At 40.9% G+C, this 18091-nt stretch overlaps 1 protein-coding gene across 1 annotated transcript in view; it reads right to left on the reverse strand.

Moving 5' to 3' along the window:
* ADAMTS3 (ADAM metallopeptidase with thrombospondin type 1 motif 3) overlaps positions 1 to 18091 on the reverse strand; it is a 143256-nt gene that overhangs the window by 43872 nt on the left and 81293 nt on the right. The window contains exons 5-6 of the mRNA XM_042470322.1: positions 4765 to 4964; positions 1177 to 1260 (exon numbers count right to left, since the gene is read on the reverse strand). Coding sequence (XP_042326256.1) covers positions 1177 to 1260; positions 4765 to 4964 — 284 coding nt within the window. The remainder of the gene's footprint in view (positions 1 to 1176; positions 1261 to 4764; positions 4965 to 18091) is intronic.

Genomic DNA, 18091 nt, shown 5'->3' on the forward strand with positions numbered 1-18091 from the left:
AAGATGTTTTACCCTGCTTTATTAAAGGATGTAACATTGATATGAATAATTGCCTACCACACACAGAGAGATTCATTCAGAAGCATCTGTGCAATGTATGACAAAATCATGCAACTGTGTTCTTTGTATCATTTGTAGAGATAAAACATTTCATTTTTTCAGAGCTCAGATTCCAGATGCTGTTAGGCATGAAATTTTATCCTCTGAAAAACCATGGAGCATACTCATTCATTACCTGTACTCTGTTTCCCTTCATCCAACTGAAACCTACAGATACAGTCAGCCCTTCTTATACACTGATTTTTTATACACAGATTCAAGAATCCATGGTTTGAAAATGTTCCAAAAAAGTATAAATTTCATATATCAAACCTTGATTTTCCATTTTTTTAAATAAGGGACACCATTCTGCTATATAATTATATTTAATGGGACTTGAGCATCCACGGATTTTGTTATACACAGGGGATCTTGGATCCAAACCCCAGTGTATAACAAGGGTCCACTGTATATTTAAAAATGAGGAATAGTTCCTTCTATGAAATGTTAGATCAGAGGTTAGCAGCTGTGACCTCCAAGATATTTTTGGTCTACAAGGCCCATCAGTCAAGCACAGTCTATGGTGAGGGATTATGGCAACTAAATCTAAAATGGCTGGAAAGCTATAGTTACCCACTGCCATGGAAAAGCCAAGACACAGTTCCTATTATTTTTTGTCCCTGATAATAAGAACAGACATACCCCCAAAAGTCTAGGATTTCCTTACAGTCCCTCCAAATACAGAGGGGCTTCTGGGCTGTTTTCATGCTACAGGCAAACTTGGGGGGACATGGATTGCTAAAATTCTTTAGAAAAACTGGAAGTCTAATTATTGTTATTTTTTTTAAAATGTGAAATAGTGTAAGGTATCAAGATGTATTCTAAAGGTGAACTGCTGCTCCTTTTTTGGGCAGAAAAAGGGTGGCCCACAGAATCTGAAGGGTTCAATGGCCACAAACAGCTTTTCAGGGGGGTTCTGCATGTGATCCCAGGGTCTCTTTGCTCACCCCTGGTTTAAAGCATTTACAGTATGTTCTGTTTTTTATTGGACATGCAACAACACACTTAACATCTCACCTAGTAAGAGTAACTGGAATGAAAAAGGAGAGAGATGAACCATTCACCTGGTTTATTTACCTTGGCATAGCCCAACATCATCATGCGAACCAGTACTACATTTATATGGACCCCTAGGGATTCATCATGGTAAATTTCATTCACCTAAGAAGGGAGGGGGACAACAAAAACAAGATACAAACACAACCATAAATAATAACAGATTCAGGAGAAACACATTGAATAATGAACTTTTGCAGCCTACCATACAACCCCCATATCCACAAATGTACTTATCCACATCTGAAAAAAATCTCTCTAGGTATTTCAGTGCAATTCTAAGGTCAACTTCCATTTCAAGCATACCATAGAACTGCACTGGAGGACTTAGAAATGCCTAGAGAAATGTTTTCATACAGGTCCTCCAGTATGATTCTATGGCATGCTTGGGCCGGATAATAGGGTTCCTATTATCCATGATTTCAGATATCCATGGGGGCTCTTACAATGTAACTTCCTTGGATACTGGGGTCATACTATACTTATAAGAACAGCCATGTTGAATCAGGACAAAGGACTATACAGTCCAGCATTCTGTTCACATAATGGCCAGCCAGATGTCAGTGGGAAGCCATCAAGTGGAATTTGCCTGAAAGAGCACTCTCTATCTTTTGCTCCGCAGCCACTGATACAGAGAGGCACATTGCCTCTGATACTGGAGGAGAGATATAGTCACTCCAACTTGTAGCTGCTGATGGCACTATCTAATTATACAATCCTCTTTTGATGTGGTTCAAATTTGCAGTTAGAACAACATTTTGTAGCAGTGAGTTCCACAGTTTAACACTACATGTATACCTATGGCCTGAAACACATGGGCCAAATACAGTGGCTTCTGGCCACTTTGAGGACATTGTGTTTATATGACACACACCCTCAAAGCAGCCAGAAGCTGTTTCAAGGCTGTGCTAAGGGAGTAAAAGACAGACATTTAAGGAGCAGAAATAATCTGGCTCCTCTCAGCACTGGCTTGGGACCATGGCAGTGGACCGCTTTGGAAATGAACCATGCAGTTGCCACGGTCCCAGTACCATCACAGTCGCAGCAACAGCAATCAGGATCACACCTTAGCTGTCGACTCTCCTAATGAGTATGCATCCTCTACTTTATGCATCATTGTACTTCAGGAGTAGGGATGGAAAGGAAATTCTATTTTACTTGAAGTGGCTTCCGGATACTTTGGGGGCGTGTGTCATGTAAACACAGAATAAGTGCCAAACTGAAAATTCTTGCTCATATAGGATTCTCTTTGTCAGGAATTCCCAACACATGCAAAGCATGCTTTCAACCATTCTTCAAATATTTTGTATACTCTTTCCACCTCTATTCAGCAAAATTTAAGGAGAGTGTTTTGCTGATAGGGTAAGGGAGTATCCTGTTAGCTATGAGAATTTTGTTCTGTGAGAGATGCAGTAACAATCTCAGTAGCAGGAGAACAGTGATTTTTGTGAATGTGGCAGGGTAAAGTGTTCTCTAAGACATACTGAAATCTCTTTCTTATGGAGGAAAGGGCAGAAACAAAAGGAGACTGCTATAACTCCTCCAACTTCTGGCAGACTTGCAAGTTATGAGGGGGAAAAAATGGAGGTTTTTCTTCGACAGATCCCACAGTGGTTTCTCCTTGACTGCTAGATGAGCTGTGGGTAGGGATGTGAAAAAATATCTCTATATTGATTTTGTTGAGTTTCTCCAAATTTTCTTCCTGCCCTAGCCTTGTATTACGTTTTCTCTCCAACCTTAAATCTGCACAATTGCTAACCTATTCATATTTTAGCTGTTCTCATTTAAGTCTTGAGAGACGTAATAATGCTACTTTCACAAAAATGGGCAGGTTCAGTGAATTTCCTTTCCATCCCTACTCCTGTAGCAAAATGGGGCATACAGTAAAAATATAAGGGAGGTTGGTTGTTTTTTTTATGATGGCAGGTAACTGAGAGATGAACAGCAAATCAGAAGAAGTTCTGAGGTCTGTAGAAAAAAGGGACCCTATATTTGCTTGACTTGTTTGACTCTCTGTCTGCTCTTTTTCTATCAGCAACCACACACTGTTTTTAAAAAATCATTTAAACAGGCCCTTCACTTATTACAGAATGCTGTTCCAATGTGGTGTGTTGCAGTTTTAGCCTTTTTATTATGTTTTGATGCTGCTGTTCCCCCCCACCAAAAAAAACCCCCGTAAAGTAAGATTTTACTACATTTTAATGCTAAATTATTGTAATCCACTTTGCATCCCATGCTGGGAGAAATCTGAGGAATAAATTGAATAAATAAAGAAATGTAGTGTTATTCATATAACTCCTTATTTAATTTTCTTATATTTCTGTATCACGTAGGTTTTAGCTGTATTTTGTTTCAATTTGTGGGAAGCCACTTTGGTTCCTCTCCTGGGAGAGGGGTGGTAGATAAATCAACAAACAAACCAGGGACAGGCAGCTCTAGTGGGCTAGGGGCTGGCATTGGTCACCCAGGGACTTAGGATAGCCACATCCTTTACCCCTCCAATAAATCAGTTGCTCCCAAATGCTCCCTTGGGGGTACAGAGGTATTTTTGTCACATTTTTGCTGCCTGCAAGGCTGCTTTAGGTCCAGGACAGGAAGTTTTTAAAGGGACCCAAAAGTCACTAGTTACGACTAGGGCTAGTTCAAGTAGAGGGGCCACAGACTTCTTTTTCTCCCTCACAGACTTCTTTTTCTCCCTCAGAGTTTCTTGGAAGCAATCCATCTCTCTAAAGCAGGCAGATTGCTCCTGTCTTTGAGATGCCCCAGGGTAAGGTGCTTTTGAAGAAAATCGACAGAGGTCATCCTTTTTGAAAGGCAGACAGATTGATTTCCCAGCTTTGCTCACAAAGCGCTTTTCGTGGAGACAGCCAGGAGGATGGAGAGGTTGTAAATGAGACCAGATATTGGCAAATAAAAAGGCTTCAGCCCTAGGGGACCATCAGCCACAGGAGCATTACAATTAGCTCCTTTTCTTTTATCTTTTTTTTAACTAAAAGCAAATCTAAAGTCTGAGGATGCTTTACAAGCTGTACAACATGTAGCAATGAATGTCAGTGTTCTTGTGAGCATCCTCCTCCAGGAGGAGGTGAATAACTTCAGTGGTATTATAGCCAGTTTGATGAGATCCTACACTGCTTCAGTATGAGTTCCAGAAATGCATTATATTTTCCACCTGGCTACCTTCCTTCCACTACACTAGATGATCATTTGTGGCTTGAATATGCGTGAGCCTCCATTTTCATGGGGGGGGGGGGTCCGGAACGGATCCCCCGTGAAAACGGAGGGCCAACTGCAGTGGAAAACCAATAAGGAACACAAAAGTAAATTTTCCAATATGGTGAGAAGGAAAAGGAAGTTTGTACTTTTTTCCAAAACTAGTTTTAAAACCAAACTTTTGATAACTACTGTTTTTTCTCTTCAGAGGATAAGCTAAACAGAAATATAACTTTTAAATGCCCCCAGATAATCTTACTATGTGTTAATTGTTGAACAGTGTTTCTGGAAAACCAGTTGCTGAGCCCATGAACAGATAGATGGGCAGATAAGAAAGGGAGATCTGATATAAACTTTTATACACATTGAATAAACTAGGGGAAAAAGTGCACTTACTATATTCATTAAAGTGAGGAGGTAGTTCTGCACATGTTCTTTGCCATGGAATCGGACCACAGAGTCATCCACCCCCAGAAGCACTTCGATATTATAGTCATTGTCTCCAGCATGTCTGCGCTGTCTCAACGTCTCATTCAGTTGTTGCTCTATGCTGGTGTAAGTGGAGTCCAGACTGCTCAGGCCTTGAAGGTCAGATTCTGTGGAGTCAGAAAGGAACTGAAATGCTTAATTATTCTTGTTAGTTATTATACGATAGTTAGATCTCCACAAAATTTCATGCTTCATATTAGCAACGGACAGCCTTCCTTAACAAGTTAACACTACCCAGATTTACTCATTATTAACTGTTTCACATTCATGGTTGATACTTAGAACTTTATCGCACACCTCCCCCCCCCCCCCCCCCCCGCGGGACCGGGGGGGGGGCCCCCAGGCCCAGGCACGAACTGCAAAAAACGTATTTTATCACACCGCAAATCATTCTCAAGAGGGCCCCGTTCTCTCCCCCAGTGCCAAGCCATCCCTGTTCATTGCTGAGGGTGCCATTTTCCTCGGTCAGAAGACTTCTGACCTGAACATTTAACACCCCTCAGCACTGAACGGGGATAGCTTTGCACTGGGGGACAGAATGGGGCCCTTTTGAGGACGATTCTCTGTGCGATAAAATCCATTTTTTGCAGGTTGCGCACAGCCACGAGAGTCCCCTTCCAGTTCCCATAACAGGGAAAAAAAGGTGTGTGATAAAGTTTGTAGTCACAACTATGACATTATTGTGATGATTCAACTTCCAGCTCCCCAAACCTACTGCCGTACAGACCAGCAAAAAGAGCTGGCTTCAGGGTGGTGTGGGGGCATGGCATCTGCACGCCCTGACTCTGCCCACAAGCCCGCATCATGTCACCTGCCCAACAAGACAGTGGCAGCATTTCGGCATTTCAGAGGCGTAGTATTTAGATGCCGCATGCCAAAGAAATGCTGAAGAATGCAGCCACAGCAACAAAGGTGCCCTTTCCCCAGTGCAAAAAAGAGGTCTTTCTGCCACTCCTTTTTGCTCTGGGATTGGGGCTGCAACATGTGGTACCGTGGCCCCAATTTGGTGCACAAAGGGGTGGTGCAATGCCACCCCTTTAGGGCCATCTGTTTTTCACTCTAGTTTACCAGCTGCATGGGGAAATTTATTCTACCAGTAATTGGAGCATGGAATAATGGTATTTCCATCACGTTTGGGAGGATTCGAGGGAAATTACTTAATGATTATACTACATTAAGTAGCTGGTATAGGATTGCAGCCATTGTGGGTGAGCTGAGAAGACAAACCAGGATAGCATGGGCTCCACCTGTGCTATTTTGGGTTAATCAAGATATTTACATGCTTCTCCCCATGCCAACCAGGACCCACTGTGTGCTCCTTCCTTACTCAGAAGCCCCAATCCTCCATTGCCATGTCTCTGGGTAGAAACAGAGTGCCACTGTGACGAGGGCTTCTAAGCAATGGCATGGCTAGGTAAGGAGCATGGTGGGGGGCATGTAAACAGATTGGGTTTGATGCAGAGTTTCCAGGAAACTCCATGGAAAACCAGGAGTTAAATTACCCCAAGGTGATGGCTGTTTGCTCTGGGATCAGGTCAAATCCTCTGGATCTGTGACTGTCTGGCATATTAGGCTCAATCCTGCCCCTAGGGCTTTGTCCTGTGCCATTTGAACTAGATGACACAGGCTGGGAGGAAATCTGCCCTTTTAGCCTGTGCGGACAACCCCATGTGACATAATTGGAACACAGAAAGTCACTGATTCATGAAACTGGAAATTTTCACCAAATGTCTCTTTGATACACAAGAGTATGTAAATTTGCTTATTTGTCCTTGCCTACAAGAGTGAAGGATTTCAGATTAAAAATTATGAGGGTTTTTGCACATTTTTCAATTTAGAGACTTTTTGTGGCTTGTCTTAGTGTATAAATATTGGGTTATTGTCCCCCCCCCAAATATTTCTGTACATGAGATAGTGCATATTGTTTTTTTTTAAATGTTTTCCTCCAAACATTTTTTTTTGTTGCAAAAACAGTCCCAAAATATCTCCCTCCAAGCCCCTACCTTATCATAGGTATCATTTTTAAACAGAGTATCTCCATCTGTTGACACACTCTTTTCTCTCAAGTATAAAGTATCTTTTTTACATCCCCACACATGTAAAGGGAAGTTAATGTATAAAATAATCTTCCAGTTTTATGCAGATAGCCACTTAGCCCTTTTAACACCTATAGTGATGCAAAACCCTCTGTGCTAATTTATCATTTCACATCATATTATGCGATCCTCACTTCAAACCGACAAAGTATACCCAGAGCCCTCCCAAGCTAAACCTTGATGCTTCCTTGATGCATTGCAGTACACACACAACACACACACACACACACACACATGGCATCACAGAAGCCCCTGTCTGAAATCATCTCTTCTGACTGCTTACAGAATTTGGTGACTTTCACATGTCAAAACACCTCAATTTCTGTAATTCAGCCAGAGGCTTTTTCATTAGATTGACAAAAGTGTCCTTGTTGGGTTAAAATGAAGTTCATCCAGATTCAATAGACAGAGTAATGGGATATATCTATCCTAGAAAATCATCTTTCCCTCTCTAGATTTCCATTTGCTTCTGTCATATTTTTGCAGAGATGATGTAACTCTTTCAAGCAATGCACTTTCAAATCTTACAAATAGACCAACTGTCATCTCTTCACACTACAGTTACAGCAATTTGATAGCACTACCATGGCTGTGAAATTTTGGGATTTGTACTTTAGTGAGGCAGTAGAGCACTCCTGTTTAGGCTTTAGAACATCACTCCCTAAACTGCAAATCCTAGGATTCACACGGATGGTGCTATGGCAGTAAAGTGGTACCATACATACATACCATACCAACCATATAGTGTGAAGAGACAATAGGTGACTCACCTTCAAAGCACAAATTCCTGAACAGTACAATGCACATCTCAGATCCTTTTTCACATCCAACCCTTGATCTTCAATGACCATTACACCCTATATTGCTTTTTGTATCTTCATCTATCTAAACTGTTCCCTGCTTTAGCCACAACAGTGAATGTGCACCTTTGCAATCATTAGGGAAAACCACAAATCCAAGCCTAAACACAGAAAGGCCAGGGGAGATAGATAGATAGATAGATAGATAGATAGATAGATAGATCGATATAGATAGGAGAAGCCGTTTGGAAATATACTGAAAAGACTAATTAATTACAGTTATCATTTCAACATCCCTCCCAAGTAGTCAGTTAACTTAATATGTTTTATTTATTTATATACCGATATTCCAAAGATCATTCCAGTTATGATTTTTAAAGTAATGATTTATTTTCCTGTTTCTCTTTACTAACAAAAATATTTACTTTAAGTTACTTAAGAGAACCCACATCTGAATGTTTCTTATTCAACAGCACAAGGCACAGCTGCAGCCAGACTTTGAACTATGGGCTATCCCTCTTCCCCCCATTTAGTGGATTTAACCATATAACGATGTTACAGCAATTTGATAATTGTAAAAACAATAACTGCAAAAGTTATAGTCCCACTGCAAAGGGTGTGTGCAATGGTCTCTCATCAAGTTACAGTTATAATGTCGAGTAGTTACATTTCTGTTATTTGAGATAAACGCAATTAATTGGTTAAACTGAATCCCATTTTGTTGCTTTCTCTATGGCACAGGAGTCACTTATTTTTTTCTTGACTGATTATTTTCAGTGCAAGGACACCTTAAAAAGTGCAGAAACTGAAACTCTGAAAAATCACATCATGGACCACAGTTCGCAGTTCCAACTCCTGGCTCATTAGCTGGGAATTCTCTCCCTCTCTCAATCTCTCTTTCTCCAATATATCTTAGTAGCCCAACAACACATAAATAAATCTCCCTTCTTCTCCACATCAAATAGCAAGACTTCCCTTGAGCTGGGAGCCATTGCCTTGCGGGTGAGTAAACGAAGCATCCCAAACAAGCGCCACAATTTGACCTCAGCCTCTTTCATGCTCAAGAATGCAAACGCTGTGATAGCACACAAGTGGGAAATTCATACCCTGGCTCCAGTTTCTAAAAATTGCTCCTCCTGGCAAAAGTTTCTGGAGTGCCACGTCCAATGGAAATATACAGTCATGTCATCATATCATTATGCCCGCTGCATGAATGGAATAGTCTGAATAGGCAGGTCAGAAAGAAGAAAGAGCCGTCTGCTCTATGCAGGGCCTTTGGGTTTGGCTGCCATTTCCCTCTTTAAATAAGTGGTTTTGTGGTCAGGAGAAAGTGGAGAATCCTCCTTTTTGGTGTGTGTGCACAAGCAGGAAAGAGGCAGAATGAAGCATTTTCCTTTTCCTTCATATTCAGCGAGTTCCTCAACAGTGGATTTTTAGGCTAAAGAACATAATTTGACAGAGAAATTGAAAGCTGCACAGACTAATAGACAGGTTTTGTCCAGTTATCAGGGAAAAAAAAAACACCTTTATACTTTAGGGTAAAAGCATGCCAGCATGATGTAGTGGTTTGAGTGTTGGACTATGACTCTAGAAACCAGGGTTTGATTCCCTGCTTAGCCATGGAAACCACTGGATGACTTTGGGCTAGTAACATGCTCTCAGCCTCAGGGAAGGCAATGACAAACCTCCTCTAAAATCTTGCCAAGAAAACCCTATGATATGTTTGCCTTAGGGTTGCTGTAAGTTGGAAATGACTCGAAAGCACTCAGCAACAATAATAACAAAAGCATCCAATTGCTAACCCCCCTGTAAAACTCCTCACAGTTTATGGCACAAGTTCAAGCTGTCTGACAGACCGTGTCTCCCCATATAAGCCTGCCTGGACTCAGATCCATAGGAGAGTCCCTTGTCTTAGGGGTCATTCAGACATTGGTTTATTTTTTAGCGGAATGATATGAATGACCTCACTCATGCATGCCGGGTTAGTTATTCACACTATGGAACCGGATCTATGCACATCTCTGGGAGTTTGGTTGCTCACACATGCCAGCACTCAAATAAACATGGAGTCGATAATGCAAATGTATTTGAAACATATTCAAAGCATGCAACGTTTAATCCTAAATTTAAAAAGGTAAAGGTAGTCCCTTGACATAAATGTCTAGTCTAGTGGTGCTCATCTCCATTACTAAGTAGAAGACCCATGGTTATCTGAGGACTGCTCTGGTGGTCATATGGCCAGCACGACTACACTGAATGCTGTTACCTTCCCACCAAAGTGGTACCTATTTATCTACTGGCATTTGCATGGTTTTGAACTGCTAGGTTGGCAGAAGCTGGAACTAGTGACAGGAACTCACCCCATCATGTGGCAATTGGGCCTCAAATTACCAAGCTTCCGATCTTTTGATATCAAAATTCACATCTTAACCACTAAGCCACCACATCCCTTCAAATCCCAAATTATCCCGGGTCTTTTCACATCGGATATTCACACTGCTGACAATGCAAATATATTTTTAAAAAAAACTAGGGGGGAAACCCTGTATTGATTATTCCAGGTTAAGCGGGTTTCTTGGTAGCCCTCCAAAAAACTTAACCAGGTGCATTTGGAATGTATGTGAACAACTAGGATTCATCCTGGTTTATATTCATCATCTGAATAGGGCCTTAGTCACACATCACCTTTACAGTCATGGCAATATTGTGCAGTTGGTGAAAACATGAGAGAGGGCCTTCTCAGTAGCTGTCCCTAGATTTTGGAACTCCTCTCTGGGGAGGCTAGACTGACTCCCTCTTTGCTGAACTTCAATTGGCAGGAGAAGACTACTTTTTATTCAGACAGGTCTTTTAGCAAAAAGGCTGTAAGTGTTGCACAATTTTAAACTGTATTGTTTAGCTTTAAAAGAACTTTTAGAGTGTTTTTAAAAACTATTTTAATGTCAACTTTTAATGTTTTTAATTGTAATCTTTTAAATGTATAAGCCACCTTGAATCCTAGGCTGCATCTTCACTGCAGAAATAATGCAGTTTTACACCACTTTCTTCCATGGCTCAATGCTAGGGAATTCTGAGATTTGTAGTTTTGTGAGATATTTAGCCTTCTCTGTCAGACAGCTCTCATGCCACATGCAACTACTGGCAGAGGTTAAAGACCTTGTAAAACTGCAAATCCTACTATCCATAGGCCGGACCTACAGCACTTAAAGTGATGTCATCCTGCATTTTTGCAATGCCGATGCAGCCTGACTCTTGAGGGAAAGGAGGCATATTAAGGGTTACAAATTAAACCCCCAAACCTATAATCACTTAGTCCATATTTTTAAGTACAACTGAATGCTACCAACCAGTGACTGTGTAGTTATGGCCCTACCAAGTAAACTGCCTGGATATGTACAACTTATGTTCGGAACAAAACTGAATAGTTATTCTTCCATTTAGAAAGCTGTGATTAAGCATATTTTGAAAAAGCACTCTTGTTTGGTTTCTTTACACAGAAGGTATGTACAGAAAAACAAAGAAAAAGCCATCCCTTGTCTCTATTGAGACAGGGCAAAAAACACTGTGGGATCTATGACCGAAGGTTTTAGAATATGTTGCTAGGCTTTATGAAAGTTCTTTTTAAGATAGAAACCAATTAGTTATAGCATCCAACCATTCTACACGTTTGTTCAGGATATATTTATGAATTGCAAAATGTGAAGCTTGATTTGACAACATCTTCTCACTTCGTGATTTAAATCAATGATTTAAATAAATCCACATGGGGCTTTGGTCACTTAAACAAGGACCATCCTGTTACATGAGAGACCTAGTTTTATATATATATGTGTGTGTGTGTGTGTGTGTGTGTGTGTGTGTGTGTGTATATATATAAGGAGCTCACTCATTGCTTATCTTTTATTTACCTAGCTCTACTTACACAAATGTGCACGGATGCATACATATACAGAGAGATACTCAAACCTTGAAGTGAATAGCCTGACTTGCTATGGATTTAAGACAATGCAGGTCCAGTTAGGTCAGTGGGGCAAAACCATCTTAGACAGAAATGCTGCAGCTTATCATTTGTGAATTCGACTGATAGTCTAATGAGGTTACTAGTCTGCAGGCTAGTGGCTCCTGCAGTAGGTCATGGGCAGAACTGTGGATTCTGAAAGATGTGGCTGGAAAATAACTTTAACAAATATTTTCAATGCAGGATTGCCACACTGGCTGTGCTTTCCTGTCTTCTAATAGTCTGAGAGTTTCTACGAGAGCTTCAGGGCTGCAAAATGAGGTTGCAATGGCTGGATGTGGTGCTCAGGTCACACTTTCCTCAACACTGCTCTAGAAGAAACAGAGATATAGGGCAAAGCATGCAGACCCATTCTTTTGCAAGAAAGAAGACTGCTGCTGTCTTTTAGTAGCTCATGGGTCTCATACAGTTTATCTCCCAGGGGACCAGTATGATTCCATTACCACTGCACAAACAAACAGATTTTGAAATATTTGTTTGTTGAACCCCCAAATACACTAGGTTGTGAGACACAAATTTCCTAGGTTTACAGCCCCACAAGTAGTTTGCTGTATGCAGATAAAGGTCAAAGCTGTAAGTGTCTTCCCATCATTTCCTGGTTGGTAAAGAGCATTTTCTGTTAAAGAACCTCTCAAATCTGCCAAGATTACCCTCCACAGTTCCTAGAGGGTTTAGTCAATAACCCCACAGCTTCACAGACTTTTACGTTATACAGTTGCCCTCTTCCAATTCTTTGGGTAAATGTTTCTTGAGGAAGCCTAGTCAGTAGATAGATGAGGTCTCTTTTTACAGAGCAGCAAGCAAACAGGGCATAAAAAACAATGGGATCATAAGAAATGAATAAAGAACAGAACCTACGGTAAGCAAAACAGATGAAAAGCTGTTTATACCATAACAAATCTGTAGTATTTAAAGTGGCATGGGGCTAAATAGACTGGCATGAAGCCCCAGTTTGGGGGGGGTGATGTGGGGGCATGGTGTTCTAATGCTATGCACCCAACCGCACAGTGGAGAGCATTACAGCACTCTGTTGCCGTAGCGTTTAGACACACTGTGCCAAAGGAGCACCAAAAAGCTGCCACTACAGCGGCAAAGGTACCTTTTTGCCAGTGCTAAAAGAGTGGCATTTTGCTGTTCTTTTTAGTGCTGGCAAAGTGCCGGGCTGTGGCAGATGGTTGCTGTGGCCCTGATCCAGCGAGGAAAGGGATGGCTGAACACCACTCCAAAGGGGCTGTCTGTTTAGCCCTATGCACTGTCTTATTTTTTCTGCAACAGACTAGTCATGGCAATATTGTTCATCTTTCCTGGTTTTGTTAGAAAAATGGAAAAATCCATTTTATCTTCTGCAGTCTTCTTGGGGGCTGAAATAGGTGCAACTACGGCTGCTGCCAAACTAAAGAATTAATGCAGTTGTGCTTGTACTGATCCCAGTATGGGGCATGGGCCAAAGCAATGTCACCAAGTGGTTTGGATGCTAAATTTTTTGCTTCTTGTTGAAAATACAGCTCTCACTGGCATTAGATGCTCTACATTAAGGTTGACTTTCAAAAGCTGTGAAAAAAAGCATAGAATGTCTACTTAGACTGCTCTCAAAATGTGCCATTTATTCGGGTTTTAAAAATAGTATTTTTTTTAAAAAAAGAAAGTAATGTGGACATATATACTGTGCACCAACTGAGAAATTCCACTGTAACATTTCAAAGAATAGCACCCAGCCAATATGTGATGTCATCCCTGAGAACCTTACTACATAACTGCTGCATTTTTATATTGGTTAAAGCTGGAGGTTTGTAAATTTTCTTCTCTGATGCTTTCTCAGTCTCTTGGAGCATGTTTGAACACATACATACACATAGCTCCATATTACAATTTTTTAAATAAAAAAAATATTCTGATGCCACTGTTTTCCATTTGCAATATTATCTATACCAGAATGTTCAGTGTGGTTTTGTGGTTAAGCAAAACACTGCAGTTTTCACATTTCTCCTTCCACAGTTTACCCAGGCCTATTTTTTTTTTTTTCCATGTGTAACAGCTAGGGACCCAAAGTTGAAAAAACAGTGGCTTTTTCAAGGCTGTGCAAATGCAACCCAGTGCTTTCTAGTACTGTTGGTTAATCTATGCAATGAATAAGACAGGTAAACTAGACTATTTTATAAGATGGACACTGTAACATCAAAGGCAATTTCAAAGTCCTTTTTTTAGAGCTGGCATGTGGATTCTGGGAGCTGTAGTCCATAAAAGGAAATTTGCCAGAATCTAAAGAGTCACTTTTTGCGAGAGCACTTTAACAAGCAGTGGTTTCTCAATAAGCTTTTCAAAATCACTTTTGCCAACTTGGGAGATTTTGGGTGCTGTAGTGCCAAAAAGCAACTGTGAGACTGTATAGACCACCCCGAAAGGGCAGCCGGCAGTCACCCGTTTTTGGCCCAGATAGAGGCCACACCAACCAAATCGCATGGCCTCTGGGAGGCATAAAAAGAACTGATGATGTCCACGCACCATGGTGCAGCAGAGCAGAGTGCTGTTTCGATGCTGCGTCGTGTGTATGTCATCATGGCAGCCTCATGTGGATGGGGGCGAGCCATGATGGTGCCCGGATGGTGCAGAAGGGCTTGGGAGTGTGCGGATGCTCTGCTCTATCAAGCCCTAAAATCTGCCCCAGGCTGACGCTTTGCGCCTGTCTGTACCGGGCCTGTGTCAGGTTTTAATCTCCTATTTATCTGAGTAGTGGAAGGTACTTGCACTAAGCAAATTCTGCCTGCACTCTTGACTGTTCCTTCATATTACCCTTTGGACTGCTTTACTGGTCTGTCTGCCCACTTGTGAAAGATGTGGACAGAATTAAACAACCACTGCTTTTGCTACAGGTGCCTTGATGAGCTAAACCAGGGGTAGGCAATCTTTTTGAGCCGGGGGCCGGGTTGCTGTCCCTCAGACAACTGGGGGGCTGAAGTAAAAAAAATAAATAATTAAATAATTAAAAAAATTAAATATATAAATAAACCAGGACAAATGTAGGACAAAATTTTCAAATGGAAGACACTTTTTTAAAAATGGAGGACACGTGAAAAAAATTGCTGATTTTTAAAAAAATGTTAATATAAATGCATGTTTCTGAGGCTTCTATAGACAATTGCTCCCCAAAGGCCCCGGCGGCAATCGGCGGCAGGACCGGGCTGGGGCCGGTCCCAAGGCCTCGCCGGGCCGCATCTGGCCCATGGGCCGCAGGTTGCCTACCCCGAGCTAAACCCTCTCCCCCTCTCTTTGCTTAAGATGCTGAGTTGTCAAGCTAGGAGCTTGGCTACCTTCCCAAGGGCAAAATAGAACAGAAGCCAACACTTCCCAAGTGACTCCATTTCCTACTTAGCCTTCTATCTTATTCCACTATATCTGTTATTGATACTTTCTCCTATCAAGATGCTTGGTAAGCTGTGTGTTTTCTCCCTGAGCCCCTGCACCACTGATACACTACAGATGCAGCTGCACTGCATAAATGATGCAGTCTGACACTGCTTTAACTGTCATGACTCAATGTAGAATTTTAGGATTTGTAGTTTTGTAAGATATTTAGCCACTCTGTCAGAGAGTGCCACTATTGTTGTTGCTGTGTGTCTTAAGTTGTTTCCTACTTATAGCAACCCTAAAGTGAACCTATCATGGGGTTTTCTTTGCAATATTTGTTCAGAGGAGGTTTGCCATTGTCTTCCTCTGAGGCTGAGAGTATGTGACTTGCCCAAGGTCATCAAGTGGGTTTCATAACCAAGCAGGGGAATCGAACTCTGGTTTGCAGAGTAGCAGTCCAACACTCAAACCACTACACCACACTGGCTCCAACAAACTACAAATCCCAGGATTCCATAGCATTGAGCCATTTCATTTAAAGTGGTTTTAAACTGCTTTATTTCTGTAGTTCAGATGCAGCCCTAGCCTTCAACATGCCTAAAGAATAAACAGCTAATATATGTGATTTGAGAACCTGACTAAATTCTGAATGAATTGTCTCCAGATCCACAATGTCATTTTCAAATATGGACAAATATTTTTGGGATGAAAATTAAAAATACCTCTTTCACTATGTCCCTTGAACAGACATCACAGTATGTCACAGAGAGCTGTTTTCAGTTAAAGTATATTTTGCAAGCCTCAGAATAAGATATAAATGAGCTCTCACATAAAAAAGAAAGTGAACTTATTTGTATGCCAAGAGCTAACGGGAGCCAAAAGGTACTGTAAAAATGTTTACTAAAGAGAACCTTCTTCCACGAGCGACCATTAAAAAAATAATAACTAAATACTGCTTGCCATACAGTACAAATATGGAAACAACTCAAAGGACAATATTTTAAACCCAGACATACATAGGCATTGCTTCATAGTACAAATAGCATGGTGATTCAAATATCAGTTGACCATGGCTAGATTTTCTGTGTAATTTTTAAAAATCATTTAAAGAAATTAAGCTAAGGATGTTCAATCATGCATACAAAAGTTGGTCGCTGATTTCAGTGTCCTTGCCACATGACTTCAGGGACGGGGAATGTCTAGTCCATGGAGCCTCATTCTGTGAACTGAGGAACCCCTAAAGCCTTGACTCAAACTTCACAAGTACTTTCTCCATTAGCAATTTTTCTCTTTCCAAAATGTTCAAAAGTGCTCAAAACCAAAATGGAAAATGCAGCCAGCCCTATGTAGCACAAAATATACTCCACCAGCTGAAGATCAGCCAAAAATAAAACCAGAAGTGATGCGACAATCATACCAGATCCACCAAGGTGGCCCAAGAGAAGCCTTTATTCCCTCCTTAATTGTTTGTTTGTTTGTTGCTGTTGTATGCCTTCAAGTCATTTCCAACTTATGGTGACCCTAAGGCAAATAAATAATGGGATTTTCTTTGCAAGTTTCTTCAGAGGGGGTTTACTATTGTCATCCTGTGAAGCTGAGAGAGAGAGAGAGGACTTACCCAAAGTCACTCAATGAGTTTACATGGCTGAGCCAGGATTTGAATCCTGGTTTCCAGAGTCATAGTCCAACACTCAAACCACTACACTAAGCTGTCTCTCTCTACACTAATCCCTCTGCAATTGCCCACTCCATATTACTGTGGGTCTAAGGAATGGAACAAGGGTGAGGTGACAGAAAATTCTGGGAGTAAGGCTCTGTTCTTATCCAACCCACTGCTTTGCAGGACTACACAACTAAAACACTCCTGAAAAATGTTCATCCAACCTCAGTTTAAAGACTTCCAAAGATGGAAAGTCTACCCTCTTCCCCATATGACAGTCTAATCTACTGTCCAAGTTGACTCCAACAGCCCTTAGAGTAAAAAAAAAATATCTTCCTAATGTTTAAGAGGGAATTTCTTTTTTCATAATTTAAATTCATTGGTTCATGCTCTAGTTTATCTGAAAGGTCTAATTTATAAAATGTGGATTGAAAGAAACCTTTTTAGAGAAATATACATAGAGCAAGCAGGAGTTAAATCCAACTTTCGACAGGAAATTGTATTTTAAAAATCTTGCAAAAAAAAAAAATCCTCTCTGCCATGATATTACATCCACAATTGTGTACTACTAATGAAAGGTTGTTGGATGTACCTTGGAAAAATTCCCCCTCCATCTTTAGCACATGCTTGTTCAATGCAAACATAGCACAAGAGGTAAGGAGTGCAGATGAGGGTAGCAATACATGGAGAGAGAAGAGCTGTTTTTAGAAAGGAGCGAAGGAGGTAAAATATTTGCCAGATCCATGTTAAAGAATGCTTATGAGATCATACCTCAAAAAGCTTTTTCTTCCACACACCTGCTATAATATGAATTGGTTCAGTATTTGCATTTGCTGGAAACCTCTTTCATTTTTTTAATGACTCTTAAAGCAAAAGCAGCTGCTGCCATTGATGACCTGCTGTAAGAGTTTGGCAAAAATGATGTATTATTAAAACATGGGGACATATAAAGACCTCTCTCACTGGTTTGAATCATAGAATCACAGACTTGGAAGATATCACAAGGGCCAGCCAGTCAATGTTGGACTATGGCTCTGGAGGTTCAAATCCTAGTTATGGCATAACAACCCATTGGGTGACCTTAGTTAAGCCACACTATCTCAGCCTCAGAGGATGGTAATGCCAAACCCCCTCTGAAGAAACCTACCAACCCCCCCCCCCAAAAAAAAACAACAACCCTGTGATAGGTTTGCCTTATGGTCACCATAAGTCAGAAACAACTTCCAGGCTCACAATGACAATGACAATAACCATTCTGAAAGTTATCAGCCCAACTTTTTAAATCAGATTTTTTAAAAACCAGTCAAGGTAGAGA

The sequence above is a fragment of the Sceloporus undulatus genome, chromosome 5, assembly GCF_019175285.1.
Source record: "Sceloporus undulatus isolate JIND9_A2432 ecotype Alabama chromosome 5, SceUnd_v1.1, whole genome shotgun sequence".
NCBI lineage: Eukaryota > Metazoa > Chordata > Lepidosauria > Squamata > Phrynosomatidae > Sceloporus > Sceloporus undulatus.